Here is a 20,731-nt window from a genome sequence, read left to right on the forward strand (position 1 = left end):
ATAGTATTTCCATCCCCACTGTACATCTTCCCGCAGAGGTGCCCGAGAGTGCCACCTTGTGGCTCGGTCTGCGATCCTCTGTGTAATAAGACCATCTCAGGGGAAGGCAGTTATCAAGATGGCCGCCTCAGGAAATACTTGGTGGGGGAGGGGAGGGCGTGAGTGTGTGTGTGTGTGAGAGAGAGAGAGTATGTGTGTGAGTGTGTGTGTGTGTGTGTGTGTGTGTGTGTGTGTGTGGCATGTGTGGTGTGTTCTCCCTCTCCACTGCTGGCTGCTGCCCCACTCGTCTGGTTGCTAAATCACTGGCAACATGGCCTCCTTAGAAAGCTCCCGGAAGGAGTTTTCTGGCCTGGGCCTAAGCTGAGCCCTTCAGGCAGAGAAATACCCACCATGTCAGTCAAGCCACAGAACTCTTCCAGCCTGAGAAGCATATCTTCAATGGTGGCTTCCACTTCCTTCACCTGGAAGGGAAAGAAGAGTCCAGTAGATTAATTTTTCTGGGCAGAAAGAAGACAAAAAAATAATAAAAAAAACAACACTTTTTTTTTTTTAAGGAAAGAGATATAAAGATAGGCTGGTCAAGGAGAGAACACAGAATTTTGAATCAAAGGTCCTGAGTTCAAATCCCCAGTTTTGCTTAATTTGGGGTGACTTGGGTAGCCTTTGGTTCCCTCCTTTGTGAAGTGATGAGTTTAGATGGGATACCTCTAAAATTCCCTCCCAGTTGGATATTTTGAGGCTCTAAAAGTTTTTCCAGTTCTAAATTCTGTGATCTTTCTAGGAACCCTTTTGTTTTTCTATGACCAAATGATAAGACAGATCTAGAGGCAGGAAAAAATAAAAAGACTGGATCATGAACCACTGCTGGGCTAATTCCTATCAAAAATAATCATGACAGATGACAATAATTATATCTCTAATTGTATTTTTTTTGAGAAACTTTAAGGCTAATAAATCACTTTCCTCACAACGACTCACTGAGTCGTTGATAATGTAAATATTATTGTCCCTCTTTTCAGATAAAGAAACTGAGGCTTAGAGAGGGGGAACAATTTACCCAAGACCACACACTTGGTAAGTGGCAGAGCTGAAACGAATCTTAGAGAGCATGTGGAGGAACCCCTTTATTGGACCAAGGGCCTGAAGGGGAAAGTAATTTGCCTGAGGAGGCCATGTTGCCAATCAGCTGCAGAGCTGGGACTCCTGTCTCCTCTTGCTCTCTCATAGCACTCTAGGACGCAGGGACTAGGAAACACGAGGGTTTCTGTGTGGGTCACGGGTGGAGTTTTTCCTGGCTGTCCTGGCCCGGCCTCTAACCTGTGGGAAGTTTCTACTTTTCCCATCCATTGATCCCCCATTTCTTATGGCTGGGTACCTTCAAACAGAGGGGTGGCGGTATAAAGAAAGAAGAAGACAGAATAACACTCTACTCAGAAACAGCTTTGGGGCTGGAGTATAAATAGTACAAAGTGAATGTAAAACTCTGAAAGCTCTGTCACAGCTGGAGTTATTTCTGTGGGTAAATGGCGGAGACCAAAACTGTGAGCCATATTGGTGGTTCCTGAGGAAATGGAAAAAGTGCAGGAAACACTCCCTCGCCCCCAATAAAACAAAACAAACACAAAAAACACTACTGCCACAGAGAAGAGCTGACTTGTCAGACTCTAGCTATGAGGGGAGCAGCCGAAGGAGGGGCTGGGCAGCCAGGTGAGATGGAAAGGCTTCGCCGAGGAGGAGGATGGGAAGCATTGCTGAACATTGTCTGCCGGAGCTTGTTCATGCTCAAAGCCACTTAAGAGGAGCTGCATTGCTGCTTTGGGAAAGCCAGTTAGACAGAATTGGCAATGGGAAGCCTCAGTTTCCACATCTGCCAATTCAGATTAATAAGCTCATAAATGGAGCTCCATTTATGAGCTTATTAATATGAATAAATTATATCCACTTCCCCAAAAGAGAAAGAAAATCATACTAAACAGTCAAAAATCACACAGAAGGAAATGACTTTTGGAATGTCTACAAGAGAGCTGTCAAAACAAACACATTGCCTACAGCATGTTTAGTGTGGAGGAACCATATAAAAATTATATAAATATATAATTTATATATATTTATATATATATTATACATATATATTTATATATTTATATAATTTATATAATAAGTTCTGAGGATACAATAACAAAAAATGAAATAGCCTGCCTTCCAAGAGATTATATTCTACTGGGAAGATAGAATATATAATTTACATTATATATTTATATGTAATATAAATATATATTAAACCATATAAAAACCATATAAAAATATAATGGAATCTGGCCTCAGATGCTTCCCAGCTGTGTGACCCTGGGCAAGTCACTTGACCCCCATTGCCTAGCCCTTACCACTCTGCTGCCTTGGTACCAATACACAGGAATGATTCTAAGATGGAAGGTATGAGTGTTTTTTTTTTTATATAATTGGGAAATATTTAATAATGAAATAAAACAGATAATATTCCTTTTTTTTTTAAATGTGTGACTCACAGAGATCCTTATGGATGGTTTAGTGATTCCCATTTCCATTGGAATTTGACCCTTCTGGCCTAAGCCATTGCTTCCTTTCATCAGAGCAAATAATCGTACAGACAAGCTAAGCCAAACAAGGTAATTAATTTTTCTCTGAAATAGTCTCTAATACAAGCCTCACAGATGAGATGGCTACACTGTCCAGACCACACATATTTTTGGCCAGCCTGCCTATCTTCAACCCAGTCAGGGAAAATGGATGACTTCTGTGTTCTTGACTCACCTACAAGTATAAACTCTTACTCACCTTGGATGATCCAGTGTTTAACTTTAAAAACAATAACCTTTATTTACAATAATCTTTAATAATAGCCTTTATTTGTAGCCATTATCTCAGCAAAGCCTACCTACACTCCTAATGGGGATTAAGATCTTAAGATCATAGATATAGAACTAGAAGGGATCTCATCTCAGGTAGCTTCTGGTTCCATTCTCCTCATTTTGCACATGAAGAAACTGAGGCCCAGGGAGGTTAAATGACTTGTCCTCGATCACACAGAGAGCAAGATTTCATGTCAGAGGTAAAATATGAATCCTCTGACTCCTGAACCAATGCCTTCATAAATAAAGATTATTATCCCCATCTTACAGATGAGAAAACTGAGGTTTAGAGAGGATCGATTCATTTCAACATTTAGTAAGAACTTACTTTGTGTGAGGCACTAAGTTCTGAGCATACAATAACAAAAAATGAAATAGCCTGCCTTCCAAGAGATTATATTCTACTGGGAAGATAGAATGTATACACAGAGTAGTAAATGCAAAATATAAACATGTAGTTCAAAATAGTTTAAGGAAATAGCTCATACTCTCAATTGACACTAGAAATCTACAGGGCAGCTAATAAATAGTAAAGTCAAATGTTAAAATTTGTCTTCTATCTCAATTCAGTGCTCTTTCTATGGTAACAACACGGTCTGTCATGGCTGTTCAAGCCTTCTGTTTCTTCATCTATAAAATAAAGGAGTTGGAATATACTCGATGATTTTTAAAGTTCTTTCCTGCATTGACATTCTCTGAGTCTGCCTCCCATGAGATGCAAAATGGGCCTTTTTCTTTCTATTTGTGAATAATGGATTTCGAGTTATCTTTCACATTTCTCCTTCTCTTCAGGGGTAAGATCCCAGCCTTTCACGCTGAGCACAGCAGGAAATTTGATGTACTCCAGCACTTTAAAGACAGGGCAACTGGCTCTAGAGTCCAGAGGAGCTTTGTTCTAGTCCTCCCTCTTCTCATGAATGATTCCATAGCCTTGAACAAGTTACCAACCATCTTTGTTCTTTAGTTTTCCCATCTGTAAAACAGAAAGGGCAATTTCTAGGAACTTCTACTTTACAAGGATGTCACTGGTGGTGAACAACATAGCCAAAGAGACCAGAAGCTTCTTAGGAGAAAACATTAGAGGTTTTCTTTTTTCTTTTTTTTTAAATTCTAAGCTTAAATATCAAAAAGGAACATTTAAATATACACAGAAAACAAAAGTACCATTACATATAAAACTGTGACTTTTCACTTCATATCACTTGCTTTTAAATATTTAAGTACAAATACATATATAATAAAATTCGTACATTACTTTCAAAACTATCCTGCTACTCTATGCTTCCTTCTGAAATTCTTTCTGTCTTTTCTGTTTCAATAGCCCCCCTTTTTTTTGGCATCACTATTGCTAACCTCTCACAGTTGATTAAAAATATATAAAAAATATAACAAACACAAACAAAATTAATCCATACAGTGGCTGTGTCCAGAAATGTATGCCACTTTCCTCATGAGTCCATCACTTGTCAGGAAAAGGGTAAAATGTTTCTTCAAAGGTCTTCTAGAGAAATCATCGTATTGATCAGAGTTCCCAAGTCAATTAAAATTTTTTAAATATTGTTATTATTGTATATCCTAGTTCAATTCACTTCATTCTGCATTGATTCATACTACCCAACAAAATCTCTGAAGTCTTTTCTCTTGTCATTTGTTACAGCACAATAATATTCCATTACATTTATCAACATGGAATATAGAAACCCCAAACTTGTAACCTCGTAAGATCTGATGAACCCCAAGTTTTAGGACTAGCTTAGTAGGTTGGAGACCCCAAAAGCTTGTTTGTGTTCCCTGTTCCTGTGAGAACCCACCTTGAAGGGAATCTCAGGCTAGCAGTTTCAGACTGAATAATGGGGGCTAAGTTCAAGCCAAGTGACTCTTTAGCTCAGTAGGGAGCACCACAGTCTTGTAAACTGATGGTCCCGAGTTCGATCCTCAGAAGGAGGGTGCGATACAGTGGGACACAAGAAGAGTCCAGCCTCCACCTCAAGTGGATTGTCTTTACCTTAGGGTCCATTATTCAGTCTGAAATGCTAGCCTGAGATTCCCTTCAGGGTGGATTCTCATAAGAACAAATACAAGCTTTGGGGTCTCCAGCTTACAAGCTAGTTGTAAAACTTGGGGTTCATCAGATCTTACTAGGCTATAAGTTTGGGGTTTCCAGATTCCATGTTGACATATTCATATACCACCATTTGTTCAGTTATCCCTCAATTGGTTGGTACTTGTCTTGGGTTCTAGTCCCGTGTTTTTCTTCTTTCTAATTCCCCTTTCAGGATCAAGAAGTTGGTTTTCCTTGTAACTATTACCCCCTACGGGTTATCCTCCTTAACATCCTCTTCTTGCCATCCCCAGCATGTCCTCCATTCCCTCAGCATTGGAGGTTTTCAATGACCTCTTGTCAAGATATTGCAGAAGAGATTCCTGCCCAGAAATAGATCAAATGAGATGACTTCCGAGATCCCTTCCAACTCCAAGCTTTTGGCTCTTGTCTGTCATGTTAATATCCTCGCAGCCAAGCCCAGAGCCTCGTACATATCACTAGTGTGGTCATCAGCAGAGTCCAAAGTATGACCACCTTCCCAGAGTCTCAGATTCATAGTCCCAGTTTATCTTCAGCTCCTCACTCTTCCTCACCGCATATAGCCAATTAGTTACCAAGTCTTGCCACTTTTACTTTTACAACCTCTCTCACCACTGACCCCATCACTCCACTCACAAATGTGCCGGGTCACCTCCCTCTCCCCTAGTTTATTACAACAGCGTCTAACTGGATGCCCAGCCTTGAGTCTCTCGCACTGCCCAGGCCGCCCTGTGTACCAGGACCAAAGTAATTTTACTAAAGCACAGATCTTACCAGGAGAGCCCCCCATTCAATCAACTCCAGCGGTTTCCTATTGCCTCTAGGAGCAAATAAAAAAGAAACTCCTCTGTTTGGCTGCTACAGCCCTGTACAGCCTGGGCCCACCCATCTTTCCAGCGTCCTGGGCCATTCCTCACGTGCCCTCCCTCACCACAATCTAGATAAACTGGCTTTCTCTCCCTTCCTCAAACCTGACGTTCCATTTCCCACCTCTTTTGCCCTCCAGTAAGAATTTTTCCTCCTTACCTCCCGCTCTTCTTTTAAGATGAAGGTGCCAGCTTGTGCCTCCCCAACGCCCCCAACTGCTAAGTCCTCCCTCCAAAACTACCTTGTATTTAGCTACTTTGTATAACTTTGTCTTTATTCGCTTCATATTTAAGCTATATGCATACATATTCATATGTACTCCTCTCTCCTATTAACATGTAAATTCATGGAAAGTGTCTGATTTTCACATCTGACAAAGATATTAGGGTGGTTTACCATTTCCTTCTCCAGCGCATTTTATGGATGAGGAAGGGAGGCAGTCAGGGCTAAGTGACTCGCCTACAGTCATAACTGAATTTGTGCCTCATTAATTATCCACTGTGCCGCTTAGCTGATTGTTTATTATCGGCACTTATAGACCTGGCACTACAAAGGTGCCAAGCACATAGTAGGCACTTCATAAATATGTACTGACTGATTGTAGAACACTGTCCTAGCTGTAGGAAGAGATAAAGAGTAGATCCTGGGATGAGAGGTCATTTTAAAGATCACGTAATCTAAACCCCTCCTTCGGATGACAATATTGAAGTGCAGAGAGGTTTTAGCTAATTTAGTTAAGCCCACACATCCAGAGTGGCCAAACTAGATTCAGAATTTATGTCTTTTTTTTTTTAAATAAACCCTTACCTTCTGTCTTGGAATCAAGGCAGAAGAGCAGTAAGGGCTAGGCAATGGGGGTTAAGTGACTTGCCCAGGGTCACACAGCTGGGAAGTGTCTGAGGCCAGATTTAAACCCAGGATCTCCAGCCTCTAGGCCTGGCTCTCCATCCACTGAGCTACCCAGCTGCCCCCAATTTATGTCCTTTGATTCCAAATCTAGCATTCTTTTCACTAGAACACATTACCTTTCTAAGATAAGACAGTGTTCTTGCATTCAAGGATCTTATATTGTATGACAGAATGAGACCCCGAACCCAGATACCTACAATTGAATATTATATTGGCACTGAATGGCAGCGATTCATGGACTTCTACAGTCTTCAAGGAATTAAAAAATAAGCATCAGACAGAAGGTAATGGAGGGGTGCATTGCTGGGTGTGATCAATTTGCGACATATGGGGCATTCTGAAGAATTAGAGAAAGACAGGAACAAAAAAGGATGTATTGAACACATGACAAAATCAAAAAAGAAAAGGCAGATGGCCTCAGTGCTTCACTGGTGTCAAAGTCAGGAGAAAGGAAGGAAGGCCCCAGGACAGTGGATGCCTTGTAGCATACTTACTGGCAGACACAAACAAGAATTACACAAGATAAGCAAACAGGAATTGTTTGCAATTTGCATTGTTGGGACAACCAGATCAATAGAGTTATCAGAGTATTTTTCATATTATATGAGTGTTAAGAAGTTTTGTTTTGTTTTAGAAGTAGGACATTAAAGCTGAGAGGAAAGGCTTTATCAAAAAGAAAAATCAGGGAAGGCTTCCTGGAGTAATTGGCATTTGAGCTAGACTTGAAAAGATGAGTGGGAACCCAACGGGTAAAGATGAGGAGGAAAGGCATTCCAACAAAAGTACTAAAACAAGTGACTGCAATGCACATCCAGGGTACAAAGAATGATCTAGTTTTGCTGGAATGTAGTGTATGGAGGGAAGCAACAGGATATGAAATGGAAAATGTATGGAGATTCCAGGTAGTCAAGACCCTTGAATGCTGGTCAGAAGAAGTTGAACTTTATTTAAGAGGCAACAAGGAGCCACTGAGGATGTTTTTAAACAGAATTGTCAATGTCAATTGTCAATGTAGAAAAAAGCCTCTTCTGGCAGCACTATGAGTGGGATTAAAGGTAGAGTTGGGGTAAGGCACGGAGTAGAGATGGGAAGGCCTGGAAAGGAGCTATTGTGATTGTCCAGACAGGTGGTACTGGGGATCTGAACTGCTGGCGGGGGAATAAAGAGTAAGGCACCGGTGAAAAGCTACTCAGAGGATGGAGTCATTAGGATCCAGGAAGTGGGTCGATGTCAGAGAAGAGAAACAGGAAAGTCAAAAATTGTCTCCAGAAGAAGTCCTGTAGTATATAGGGTGCTAGACTTTGACTCAGAAAGACCTGGGTTCAAATTCCATTTCAAACACATTAGCTGTCTAACCATAGGCAAGTTATTTAATCTCTGAGCCTTGGCTGCCTCACCTATAAAAGAGATCAAGGGCTGCTAGGAAATACCAAAGATTTTATATATGTATACAAAATATATACTTTGCAGACTTTTAAGATGCACTTTCTAAATGGCTATTATGACCCTAAAATTGGGGAAATGGGAGTACAAGTGAATGATTGACACAAGCAGAAAGAGCAAAGTCATGAATGAAATTGGTTTGGCTCATGTTGGGTCTGGGGCATCAGTGGAATAACCAAGTGTGACAGTGTCCCAGAGATAGTTGATGATATAGATCTGGAGCTCAGTAGAAAGGTGAGAATTAGAAACATAAAGGGGGGGGGGGCAGCTGGGTGGCTCAATGGATGGAGAGCCAGGCCTAGAGACTGGAGGTCCTAGTTCAAATCCGACCTCAGACACTTCCCAGCTGTGTGACCCTGGGCAAGTCACTTGACCCCAATTGCCTAGCCCTTACCTCTCTTCTGCCTTGGAGCCAATGCACAGTATCTACTCCAAGATGGAAGGTAAGGGTTTAAAAACAAAAGAAATAGAAATCTGGGAGTTAGCTAGATAGAGGTGGTAGTTGAATCTCTAGGAATGAATGAGAGAGCCAAGGAAGAGAAGTTAGAGAGAAAAAGTAAGAGGACTTAGGAGAGGGCTTGAAGAACATTCACATTAAGGAGAAGGAAAGAAGAAAAAGAGTTTGTGAAGGAAACAGAGAAAGAGCAATTAGTGAACCAGGGGAACAACCAAGCTAGCACAGTCTCTTGAACCCAAGAAAAGAGAGAATATCTCTCTGGTCAATAATGTCAAAAACTGAAGAGGTCAAAAAAGGATGAGGACTGAAAAAAGAAGAATTAAATGAAGCAATTAAGGGTCAGTGACTACCTTAGAGAAAGCAACTTCTCTAAAGAGTAACAGTGGGGCCGAGGGATTGAAGAGCCATTTGCCATTGTTGGAAATTTCCCCATTGGGAAATTTCATACTTGAAAAATTTCCTACTGATAGTCAGAACTCTATTGGAATGTAAGAACTCTATTGGAATGTGAAACTCCTTGACATGGGAGGATCCTTCTCCTCCCTACTTAAGACTACTTTAGGACAGAAACCTTTTGCTAAACAATGGAAAGGGCTTTGACCTATGCTTAAGCATAAAACAGGAATTTCTTTGAGTCATGATTGTAGAATTGATACAATAGAGATACTTGGAATGACAGAACCAGGTCTTAGAACTTACAATCTCCACCCTACTCAGAGTAACAGAATTTAGGAAGGACTGCAGCAAAGATCAAGATTTAATTATTTGAGAATATGACCTTCAACAGACATGTGCAAAGGAAACAGACCTCTGGGCGGTCCTGGGTTAAGCTAGAGCCACCATTGGCACAGGGGAGACATCGACAGTGATTGGTAGATGTGAGAACTGAGGGGAGGGGACTTAGATGGTTTCCTTAAAGATAGCGGGGTCTGAGGAGAAGGTGGGAGGTTTTGCTCTGAAGGAGGTCTGAAGGAGGACTTGCTCTGAAGAAGGCTGGAGGTGGAGGCCCCTGAGACTGTTTCTCCATTTTGGTCACGTGAGTGATAGGGACTGATCTCTTTTCTTTGCCTCAGCTATCTAAGGGCTTGGGCCTTTTGGCCCAGCCTAAACAGAAGGGGTATTTAAGCCCTATTCCCTTCTCTCCCCTTTCTCTCTCACTCTCTCTCTCTCTCTCTCTCTCTCTCTCTCTCTCTCTCTCTCTCTCTCTCTCTCTCTCTCTCTCTACCTTTCTTCCTCCTGTTTGTAATTAAAAACTCCATAAAAGGTTGACTGCTGACTTGAGTTTTCATTTAGGAATTACATAGCTGAATTCCTTGGCGACCTTAAATTAATATATATCAGTCTTTTAAAGTGATTTCCATGTCACACCATGGTGTGGACAGTATGGATAAAGAGAAAGTGTACACATTAGTTGTAGACAGCTCCTTGGAGTTTAGCAACAATTGGGTACGTGGAGGAAGCTATGGGTCCATGCAACCAGGGAAAGCTTTGGTAGGACCAGGCACTTCTGAATATGTTAGCAGGCAAGGTTAGAAGGAGCCAGTAAGCTATGATGGCCTAAAAATGCAGGAGAGAGGGTGGAGCAAGGTCTCAAAGAGGCCAGGGAGAATGGGATCAAGGTCACTGCTAGAGGAATTAGATAAGTGATTAGTAAGGGGAGCAGCCTTCCTTTTGACTGGAGAGAAGAAGAAGCAAAAAGAAGGGATGCAAGAAGGAATGTGAGGAAGCTCAATCTTACTCTTCTCAGTGAAAGCCACATCATTTGCTTCGGTTGGGGGTGCGGTGAAAGCAGGGTTCATAGAATCCTATATTTTCCACTGCCAGGGACCTTAGAGGAGTCATGAGAAGAAGAGGGGTTTGGATTCGTCATCCTTAAGGATATGCGGTAGGTGACAAAAGCTAAAGAAGGAAGACTTGAGTACCAGCACGGTTTCAATACCATGAATTGTTTGGTTTTGGTTTTGCTTTTTTTCACTCTTACCTTCTTCCTTAGTATCAATTCTAAGCCGCAAGGTCTAGGCAATTGGGAGTCCAGGTCTGGCCCTCTATCCAGGGTGCTGCCTAGCAGCCCAGTGCCATGCCTTGAGTTAGTAATTTTCTCCAATGATGCTTAACTGGCCTTCAATAGGAGCAGAGAGGCTAGGTGGGGAGATTTACAGAGGACAGTTCCTAGGTCACAAGCACCTGAAGGTAAAGGAGAAGGTAAAAACTGTCTCTAGTGGCAAACCCCTGAATTGGGGCTGGGTATGAAGCAAGAAAAGCTAGAGAGGGAGAGATAAACCAGAGGAGGAGGGACGAGTGGAGGCCAGAAGTCGGGTAACGGGAAGATGAAGGCCCGGACTAGGGTAGGGAAGGGACCTGTGATTTCACTCATTCAGGAAACTCTCAAACAAGGAAACGCCCTCAATCAAAGCAGGTCAGCAGCACTCTCTGCAACTTAAATTCTAAAAGAGTTGCCTGAAGTGGTGGTATCAAACTCAAATAGAAATGAACTTCTGCAGGTAAAACAATTCCCAATTACATTTTTTAAAAAAGCTTTTACCTTCCATCTTAGAATCAAGACTGTGTATTGGCTCCAAGGCAGAAGAGTGGTAAGGGCTAGGCAAGGGGAGTCAAGTGACTTGCTCAGGGTCACACAGCTGGGAAGTGTCTGAGGTCAAATTTGAACCCAGGACCTCCTGTCTCTGGCTCTCCATCCACTGAGCCACCCAGCTACCCCTCCCTGTTACATTTTTATCTGGTTCAGATTACACTAGAAAATTTAGTGGATGGCAGTTGGCCCATGAGGTTAAGTGACTTGCCACCATCAGAGCCAATATGTGTCAGAAATGGCACTAGAACTCAAGCCTTCCTGGTGCAAGGCCAGCTTTCTATTCCCTTTCTATCCACTCCACCGTGCTGTTTGTTTATAAGGGTAGGTCTTCAAGAGTAAAATGCAAGGTCCTTAAGAACCGAAATGTTAAGAGAAATCTGCCGATCTCTAGATTCCCTCTCCCTATGACAGTGCCTGGCACAGAGAAAATATTTAACAAATATTTGTCAAATTGAATCAGATTTTTTTTAAGGAAATGAGTTATGTACGTAGAATTTGAAAGTTCTGGATCCGAGAGAGGTCGTACGGCTCCCAAGAGACGATGATGTCTAACGTGTGCTCACGTCCCTCTGCAGCTGAAGGAGGAAGGAAGACCCTGGGAGGTAGGGATCATAAATTGAGAGGGCAAATGGTTGGCATGGTCCTAGGCACAGTGGGAGTGATTAGAATAGAGAGTTCAGGAGTCAGTCGAATGGGTCTGCTACTTACAGGCGGCATGACAAACCCCAGGATAGGGGAGCCAGCATGGTAAGAAAGCTACAGCGTATTCCCTCAACATAACTAAACCAGCGAAAGATTTGTAGAGTGTATCCCTCCACGACTCATGAGAGAACTTAAAAGCTTGCTGCGGCGTAGTATGCGTCCAGGGGAAAGCTGCTCTACGTGGCCTGTGGGGCCTCACTGAAGAAGCAGAGGCTTTAGATTTCACTTTAAGATGTGTGGTCCCTATGGGGGAAGAACAGATGTTTGGCTTTCTCAAAACCCCGTCTTCAGAGTAGTTGGTGAGGCCTGGAGCCCTGACCCCCCAAGACTCTGCTTTGGGGGGTGGGTTGGCGTCAAGGGATTGCGGAGCCTTGAGAGGTTTCAAAACTCAGGGTCTGGGGGCAGCTGGGTGGCTCAGTGGATGGAGAGCCAGGCCTAGAGATGGGAGTTCCTGGGTTCAAATCTGGCCTCAGACACTTCCCAGCTGTGTGACCCTGGGCAAGTCAATTGCCTCCCCACCCCCCATTGCCTAGCCCTTACCACTCTTCTGCCTTGGAGCCAATACACAGTATTGATTCCAAGACCGAAAGGAAGGGTTTAATAAAATAAGGAGGTCCTTCCTTACCCTCTTAACTGCCTGTGTCTCCTCCTGCCCCATCTCTGAATATTTCTTTTGGAAATATCCAGTATTTATTTATCTGTGATCGTGTTGTATCCTCTGAGCAGAATATAAGCATTTTAAGAGCTAGGCCCCTTCATCTTTTATTTGTATCTACAGTTCTTAACACAGTGTCTGGCACCTAGAAAGTATCTAATAAATACTTGGCGATGGATTGAATTGTGTTTCTATGAAGTACTCTATGAAATGGGCTCTTTAAATAGCATAACTATTACTTATATTATGATATTACAAATATGGTTTAGACATCACTTTTCCAACCAAACTCTTCTGTCAAAGTTGCCGGCCTGACCAGGGCTGACCTAGGCAGAAGGTTGTTCTCTCAGATGTCACAAATGGAGGCAGGATCGGTCACCTAGGTCAATAAAAACCATCTCCTACAAATAGCATCAGACACCCTAGACTTTGGGGTAGGCAGGGCTCAGGGCAGAGAGGTCATAGAACAAGCTGTTAGAAAGACCTATAGATGGATGCCTTTCCAAGATCTTGAAGAGTAAAGCAAACATTCATCTGCTTGGGATGATTAAGGGGGAAAAGGATACATACATACATAGAGGCGGAAGAATGGGCTTGATGAGCTCTGAAAACCCTTAAAATTTTAGGTCTTCAAAATTCCAAAGATACAATCCAGGAATAACTTGGAAGCCCAGGAAATGGGGTCCCTTTAAATGACTTTCTTATTCCTGATGGCCCAATACTTTTGGCAACATGTGCACTATTCTCTTAGGGAGAAAAAACCAACCCTTAGATTACTCTTCAAACTGCTTCCTCCAATTATAGTTATTTCCCCCTTCCTTTCACTATCAGATTTCCCAAGATGAGTTTTTTTTTTACCTGCTGCCTCTTTCTTTCTTTTTCTTCCTTCCTTCCTTCCTTCCTTTCTTTCTCTTTCTTTCTTTCTCTTTTCTTTCTTTCTTTCTTCCTTCCTCCCTTTCTTGCTTTCTTTCTTCCTTCTTTCCTCCCTTCCTTCCTTTATTTCTTTCTTCCTTCCTTTTTCTTCCTTCCTTCCTTCCTTCCTTCCTTCCTTCCTTCCTTCCTTCTTTCCTTCCTTCCTCCTTCCCTCCCTCTCTCTTCCTTCCTTTCCTCCCTCCTCTCTCTCTCCTTTCTCTCCTTCCTTTCTTCCTTTCTTCCTTTCTTCCTTTCTTCCTTCCTTCCTTCCTTCCTTCCTTCCTTCCTTCCTTCCTTCCTTCCTTCCTTCCTTCCTTCCTTCCTTCCTTCCTTCTTTCCTTCCTTCCTCCCTCCCTCCCTCTCTCTCTCTTCCTTCCTTTCCTCCCTTCTCTCTCTCTCTCTCTCTCTCTTTCCTTCTTTCTTTCTTTTTACCTTCTGTCTTAGAATCAAAACTGTATATTGGTTCTAAAGCAGAAAAGTGGTAAGGGCTGGGCAATGGAGTTAAGTGACTTGCCCAGAGTCAAACCCCTGGGAAGTATCTGAGGACAGATTTAAACCTACTACCTCCCATCTCTAGACCTGACTCTGAATCCAATGAACCACCTAGCTGCATCCCTCCCCCCATTTCTTTTAAAAATACATTTAAAAGGATATATTTTGTCTTAATAGAATAGCCACTTCCTAACAAATATCCAAATGAGCTCTACAAAAAGCACATTCCCTGAAAAAAATATTGATTTTTCATTGCTAACAGAAAAGAAGGAAATATCCTTTAAGTTTAACAGTATAATACTAATATTAACTATTGTGTTTGGCCAGAGTTCTGTTGCCACTTAATATTTTCTTTATTTGCACTGCTGAAGTCATTGTGCATAGTCCTCTTTTGTCTATTTTCTTTACAGTGATTCATAAGTCTTCTCATGTTTCTATAAATTCTTCATAGTCATCATTCCTTACAGCCAAGTCATATTCCATTACTCTCGTGTGTTCAGCCATTGCCTGACTGTCAGGCCCACACTTTACTTCCAGGTTGTTGTTATCACAAATAATGCTGCTGTAAACATTTTTGTACATACAGGCTTTTCCTGCTGTCAATAATGTTGGGGTATAGCCTGGTAGCAGAATCTCTGGGCCAAAGGTACAAACAATTGAGTGGCTTTCCTTACTTAATTTCAAACCATTTGCAAGAACAGCCGAACCAATTTAGAGTCCCAGCAGCAGCTAATGAGCATGGCTATCATCCTAAGACCTCTCCAACGATGCCTTTTTGGCTTTTTTCCACCATTGCTCTGCCTCCTCCATCTCTTCAGCACCCAGATTCTCCATAATCCATAGCAATCTGGTTTCTGTAATTCAGAATGCTATCCTGGCCCTCCCCTACCTCTGTGACAACTCCTTTGGTTTCCTTTGTTAACTCATTTTCCTCCTTCCTACTCTTTAATTCTAGATATTCCTATAAACATAGTCCTTAGGCTTCGGCTCTTTTCTCTTCCCTTTGTGCTAACAAGCATTTCATAGAGACTCTTGAAATTAGAAGAAATTCAGGTTCTATTTACCCCAACCCTTACCTAAACCTCTTCAAAATATATGACATGGTCATCTGGCTCTTGCTTAAAGAGACCAGAGGGGAGACAGTTGAGTAGCTCAATGAATTGAGAGCCAGGCCTAGAGATGGGTGGTCCTGGGTTCAAATCTGGCCTCAGGACCTTCCTAGCTATGTGACCTTGGGCAAGTCACTTAACCCCCATTGCCTATGTAACTAGAATTTTGTACTCCTGGACTTCATTTCCTAGAATCCTACTTTTGTCCTCACGTTGTGTACTTGGGTTTTGTAGATAAAACTGCCCTCTCTCTCTCTTCTCCCCCAAACACAGTCTGGGAGAAACTCCTCTTTACTCATGGTTTTTACTTTCCTCAACTTCAAGTATCTATTAATAATAATATTAACAAACTATTAATTAATAATAGTTTAATTAATAATTATTAAATTAATATAAAATATTATTAAATATAATACTTGGAGTTACTGGATATTAATTTTTAATCTTATACCTAGCTCTTACCACTCTTCTGTGTTGGAACCAACATATAGTACTGATTCTAAGACAAAGGTAAAGGTTTTTATTTTTAAAATAATAATAAAAATTAAAAAAAAATAAAGAGGTTGGAAGGGGAGGGGAGGCAGGGAGCTTCCACAACCACCCAAAGCATTCCTTTCTGCTCTATTATTAGGACGTTTTTCCTTATATTGAGCCACAATCTTGATGGCCAAGCAGTCCAAATCTAATGCTTCTTCTACATTACAATCCTTTGGGGACTTGGAGATGGTGGATGTCACGTCTTCTTTCCAGACTAAATATCAGCATTTCTTTCAAACTTGCAGACCTTTCAGCATCTTGGTCACTCTCCTCTGGATGTTCTCAGATTATCAAGGTCATTTCAAATGTGGTTACCAGGTAGGGACAGGCAGTGAGCCTAGAGCCAGACTTTTATTGGTGCAGAGATGTCCAGCACAGGAAGCTCCCTCTGCCGATGCAGACTGGCCCCTTCTCTGCAACTCTGGGGTTGCCCAGCATCATCCAGCTAATAGTTGTCATTGATAGGACTAGAATTCTGTCTTTGAGTCCAATTTTCTCTCCACTCAGCCACACTGGCCATGACCATAGAGCGGTTAGCACTCTCTTGTAACGGCAAGAACCTGATACACCAGATGTGGTCTGTCCAATGGGCGATCACCTTCTTGTTCCCAGATACTATGACTTTCATGGTGCACTCAACAATCAAACTGGTGTTTCTTGCTTCCATATTATAGCGTTGATTCCTATAGGGCCTCAAACTGTGGTCTAGCCACTCTCCTATATCCAGTTACTTATGGATTTTGAACCCAAGAGTTGTATACTGATGTATTAAAATTTGCTAGATGTCTTCAAGATTAAAAAAAATAAAGCCCTGATGAACATTATGATTATGATTATGAATAACTCACATTTATATAATGCTTTAAGGTTTTTCTGTTGGGTTTCTTTTTTTCAAGAACCTTCTGTCTTAGTGAAATTTGAAAACAGAAGAGTGGCAAGGATTTGGCAACTAGAGTTAAATGACTTGTCCAGGGTCATACAGTTAGAGAGTATCTGAGGCTATATTTGAATCCAGGTCCTCCCAACTCCTGGACTAGCATTCTATCTACTCTACTATTGACTTGCCCCAGCTTTAAGGTTTTTCAAAGCACTTTCCTCATTTAAAAAAATCTGCGATGTAGGTAAGACAAGGTTTATTCATTCCCATTTTAAAGACTAGGCAACTGGGGCTCCAAAAGGTGAAAGGCCTTATTCACTCTCCATGGCTAATACGTGTCAGAGGCAAAATCAAATGGCTCTCCCAAGCATGAACATCAAACTGAGATGAGAACTAAAAGTCTTTCCTCAAATATTTCCATTCACTATAGTTTTTACCAATCCTCGGAAGCCCTCCCTGTTTTCTTTCTGTAAACCTAAAGGCTGAGAACAATTCAGGTAAGTCGAGTTAACCTTGCAGAAGGCCTTCTTGATCCCTGTCCTGCTTGCCTCTCCCTTAAAGTGCTAAGAAAATGAGTTATTATTATGGCAACAACTCTAGCACCAACTCCCCTCTCTGAAGCCCACCCGCCTTCCTCGGCTTTCCTGGAGAAACTGAGACCAGACTCAGGAAAAGGGCCGGCGGAGTCCCTGGGAGGATTTCCGTAGTTAATGGCTCGATTTCCCTCGGAGGCCTTCCCCTGTTCTGCATCACACATCCTCACAGGCTGTTCACCTTCTGCTCTGGAGAATCAATTTGGAACCACTTTGAAAGCCTTGAGAAGTCCAGTCGGCACGATGAGCCACCACAACTGCAGGGCCCTAACGGTGACTACGCTGCCCGCCTCCACAGACTGGAGCTGGACTCAGGGTGCAGAGGGAGACGCGTGTGTGTGTGCGTGTGTGTGTGCGTGTGTGTGTGTGTGTGTGTGTGTGTCCCACAGACACAGTGCATGGGTGTAGATGTTAATGCGCACGTGCAGTGTATGTTTATGATACACATATGTATTCTGTCAATAGCTACGTGTCCATTCACACAGATATACACATAGATAAAACCTCCAGATCTAGGAATTGTAAGTAGACGTGTGATTTCAGGGGTATATGTATGTATATATATGTTTATTACAAGGACATCTATCTATATTCTTTTTTTTTAACCCTTACCTTCCATCTTGGAGTCAATACTGTGTATTGGCTCCAAGGCAGAAGAGTGGTAAGGGCTAGGCAATGGGGGTCAAGTGACTTGCCCAGGGTCACATAGCTGGGAAGTGTCTGAGGCCAGATTTGAACCTAGGACCTCCCATCTCTAGGTCTGGCTCTCAATCCACTGAGCCACCCAGCTGCCCCCCAACTATCTATATTCTTGAATTAAATACATCTATCCTCTTAACAAATAAAATCCTGATAATAAACACGTATAGTGGATAAAAACAAGTTATATTAGTACTGTCCAAGTAATATCCAAATACATACACACTTTGGTTTTAATCCACTATACATGTTGATGATCAGGATTTTCTTTTCTTTTCCAATGGGGGAGAGCAGGAGACGGAGGAGGGAGGGAAAATGGATTTGTGTTCATCAAAAAACATATATTATTAGAGTTATAGACCAGAAGTTGGAGGGCCTGTTTGGCCTAGGGCTAGCTCTCCGGCAGGCCCAGGGAGCTCTGGTCCCAACAAGCTGCAGCTCCCCTTTCAGGAGCGCTTTAACGTCTACAAAAGACTTTTCCTCCCAACAAGCCTGTGACCGGGGGAGTAAAAGTATGATGATCTCGGAGGATCCACTGAGGTTCGGGAAGGAGAATAGTTGGTCTGTCCCGAGCCCCCAAACCAGCAAGCAGGGCCCTGGGCCGAGCCGGGTAGGCCCGGAGGAAGCTGGCTGGGTCTTGGAGCCCAAGGTCAGGGCTGTTTCCATTCCACCAGAGCGGGGCCTCCCACCGCATCTCTAGCCGCGGCCCCAGACTCCTCCCCCACCTCCCGGCCTATCGGTGCCCGGTGAGAGGCCCAAGGAACAGCCTGGCCGCTCCCAGCCACACGGCAGCCCCATCCCAGGAGTCGCGGCTCCGGCAAGGGGGCACAAACAGGGAAAGGGCCCGAGAGGGGAGGAGGGGAGGACGTGTCCTTCCGGCATGTGATTCGGGTCACAGGACTCAGACTGGAAAGGCTCCGTCGAGAAGATAAAGAAAGCCTTTTCTTGTACAGATGAGGAAAGGGGAAAGGACGGCTGCGAAGCCCCCGCCCGGAAGGAGCCGCGCCGGGCCTCCACCGTGAGGCCCCAACCTCCATCCAGCGCGTCTCTCCTAGACGCCACGACGTCTCCTCTGCCATCCCGCCTCCGCTCCGTCTTTTAGAGGCAAACCCTAGAAGAGTCTGCAGGGCCGGAAGATCCGCTAGAAGGGACTTGTCTTCGGAGCCCCCCCGACCATGCGCGCCTGCCTGGTGGCATTCCATTGGGAATGCCTCGGGATCAAAAGATCCGTGTCACGTTTATCAACGCTGGGGATGAGACAAAGCTGGGAGGGAGCACGGAAACTCTGCAGGAGTCTGATGGGATCCAAAAAGATCTCTACCGTCTAGAATAACGGGCTGAAAACTATGATGGCATTTAGTAGAGATGAGTATGTTATAGGATCAGAAGCATGAGATCGTAGCTTTTTGTTCATCAAAAACAATCATTAAATTTACAAGATTTTAAAACCTTACTTTCCGCCATAGAATTCTATGTATTGGTTCCCAAGCAAAAGAGAGGTAAGGGCTAGGCAATGGGGGTCACGTGACTTGCCCAGGGTCACTCAGCTAGGAAGTGTCTGAGGCCAGATTTTAATCCAGGACCTCCCATTTCTAGGCCTGGCTCTCAATCCACTGATCTACTCCCTAAATTTACATTTTAAAAGAGAGAGAAAAATCAGTTTGACAGGAAGCAGGTCCTTGGGTGAGAGTTTTACAGAACTTAAGACCAGAATGTTCTAAAGCCATCTCATCTAACCCCTTATTTTATGGAGGAGGAAATCAAGGCACAAAGAAATAGAGTGACTTATCCAAAATAAATAGAAGAGATGGGATTTGAACCCAGGTCCTCAGACTCCAAATCTTATTGTCTTTCCATACTATCATGCTAGGGTTACCAAAAAAAAATGAACTTTACAAGTATAAGATGGAAGAGGAATGGCTGTACATCTCTCCTAGGAAAACAATCTCAAGGTTTTAGGCCATACGTTCAATATCAACGTGTGATATGACAACCAAAAAACAACCAACCAAGCCTCAGTGTGTCCTTAGTCTGCATTAAAAGAGGACCAGAAAGCTGGAGGTGATAGTCTTACAGCAGTCTGTTCTGGTCCAACCCCATCTGGAATACTGTACCCAGATGTAGACGTTGTATTTAGGCAGAGAATGACAGAGAAGGGAGAAGATGATGTGGAGAGAGAAAGGCTTGGAGACCAGAGTCTATGAAGATCACTAAAAGGAGCTGGAAAAAGAAGCCAGGAGAGACATGAAAAGTGAAGGGCTGTCCTGTGGGGAAGGGATGCAGTGGGTTCCAGGCAGCTCTAGAAGATAAAAAGAAGAATGGGAGACGCTGCAGAGAGGCAAGCAAGGCTGTCCTACCCAAAAGTGAAATGGCTGTCTGGGGAGAACCTTGGGATAAGTTCTTGTTGGGGAAGGTTGTAGACGGGATTCCTGCACAGATTAGAAGAGATGACCTCTAAGATCCTTTCCAGTTGTCAGGTTCTGTGATGGTTATCAATGAGCAGAAGTTAGAAGCAGGCAGATACAGACTGACATCAAGTGGGGAACAAAACCCAATAATTAGCTGTCAAGTAGAATGAATTTTTTTTAGGTTTATTTATTTAAATAATTGATATAGAATATTTTTTCATGGTTCCATGATTCATGTTTTCCCCCCTCCTCTCCTCCCACTCTCCTCCCATAGCCAAGGAGAAATTCCACTGCGTTTTCCATGTGAGAATGAACTACTTTATGAAGTAGCGATTTCCCCATCACTACAGGACTCTAGGCAAAGATCTCTGGCTATATATCTGCACATATCCAGGATGCTGGTTCCCTTCCAGTTCTGAAAGCATAAGTCCCATTTCCTAAGCTTTAACCTTCTTTGAATCTATAATAATCACATCCCAGATCACAAGAAATGGAGTGGAAGATGTC

General features: G+C 42.9%; 1 protein-coding gene across 4 annotated transcripts in view; it reads right to left on the reverse strand.

Annotated features, from left to right (window-relative positions):
- BCAS4 (breast carcinoma amplified sequence 4) overlaps positions 1-20,731 on the reverse strand; it is a 68,713-nt gene that overhangs the window by 43,611 nt on the left and 4,371 nt on the right. For all 4 annotated transcript variants that reach the window (XM_007475735.2, XM_016424571.2, XM_056812945.1 and 1 more), the window contains exon 2: positions 390-461. In XM_007475735.2, the coding sequence (XP_007475797.1) occupies positions 390-461 (72 nt within the window). The remainder of the gene's footprint in view (positions 1-389; positions 462-20,731) is intronic.

The sequence above is a fragment of the Monodelphis domestica genome, chromosome 1, assembly GCF_027887165.1.
Source record: "Monodelphis domestica isolate mMonDom1 chromosome 1, mMonDom1.pri, whole genome shotgun sequence".
NCBI lineage: Eukaryota > Metazoa > Chordata > Mammalia > Didelphimorphia > Didelphidae > Monodelphis > Monodelphis domestica.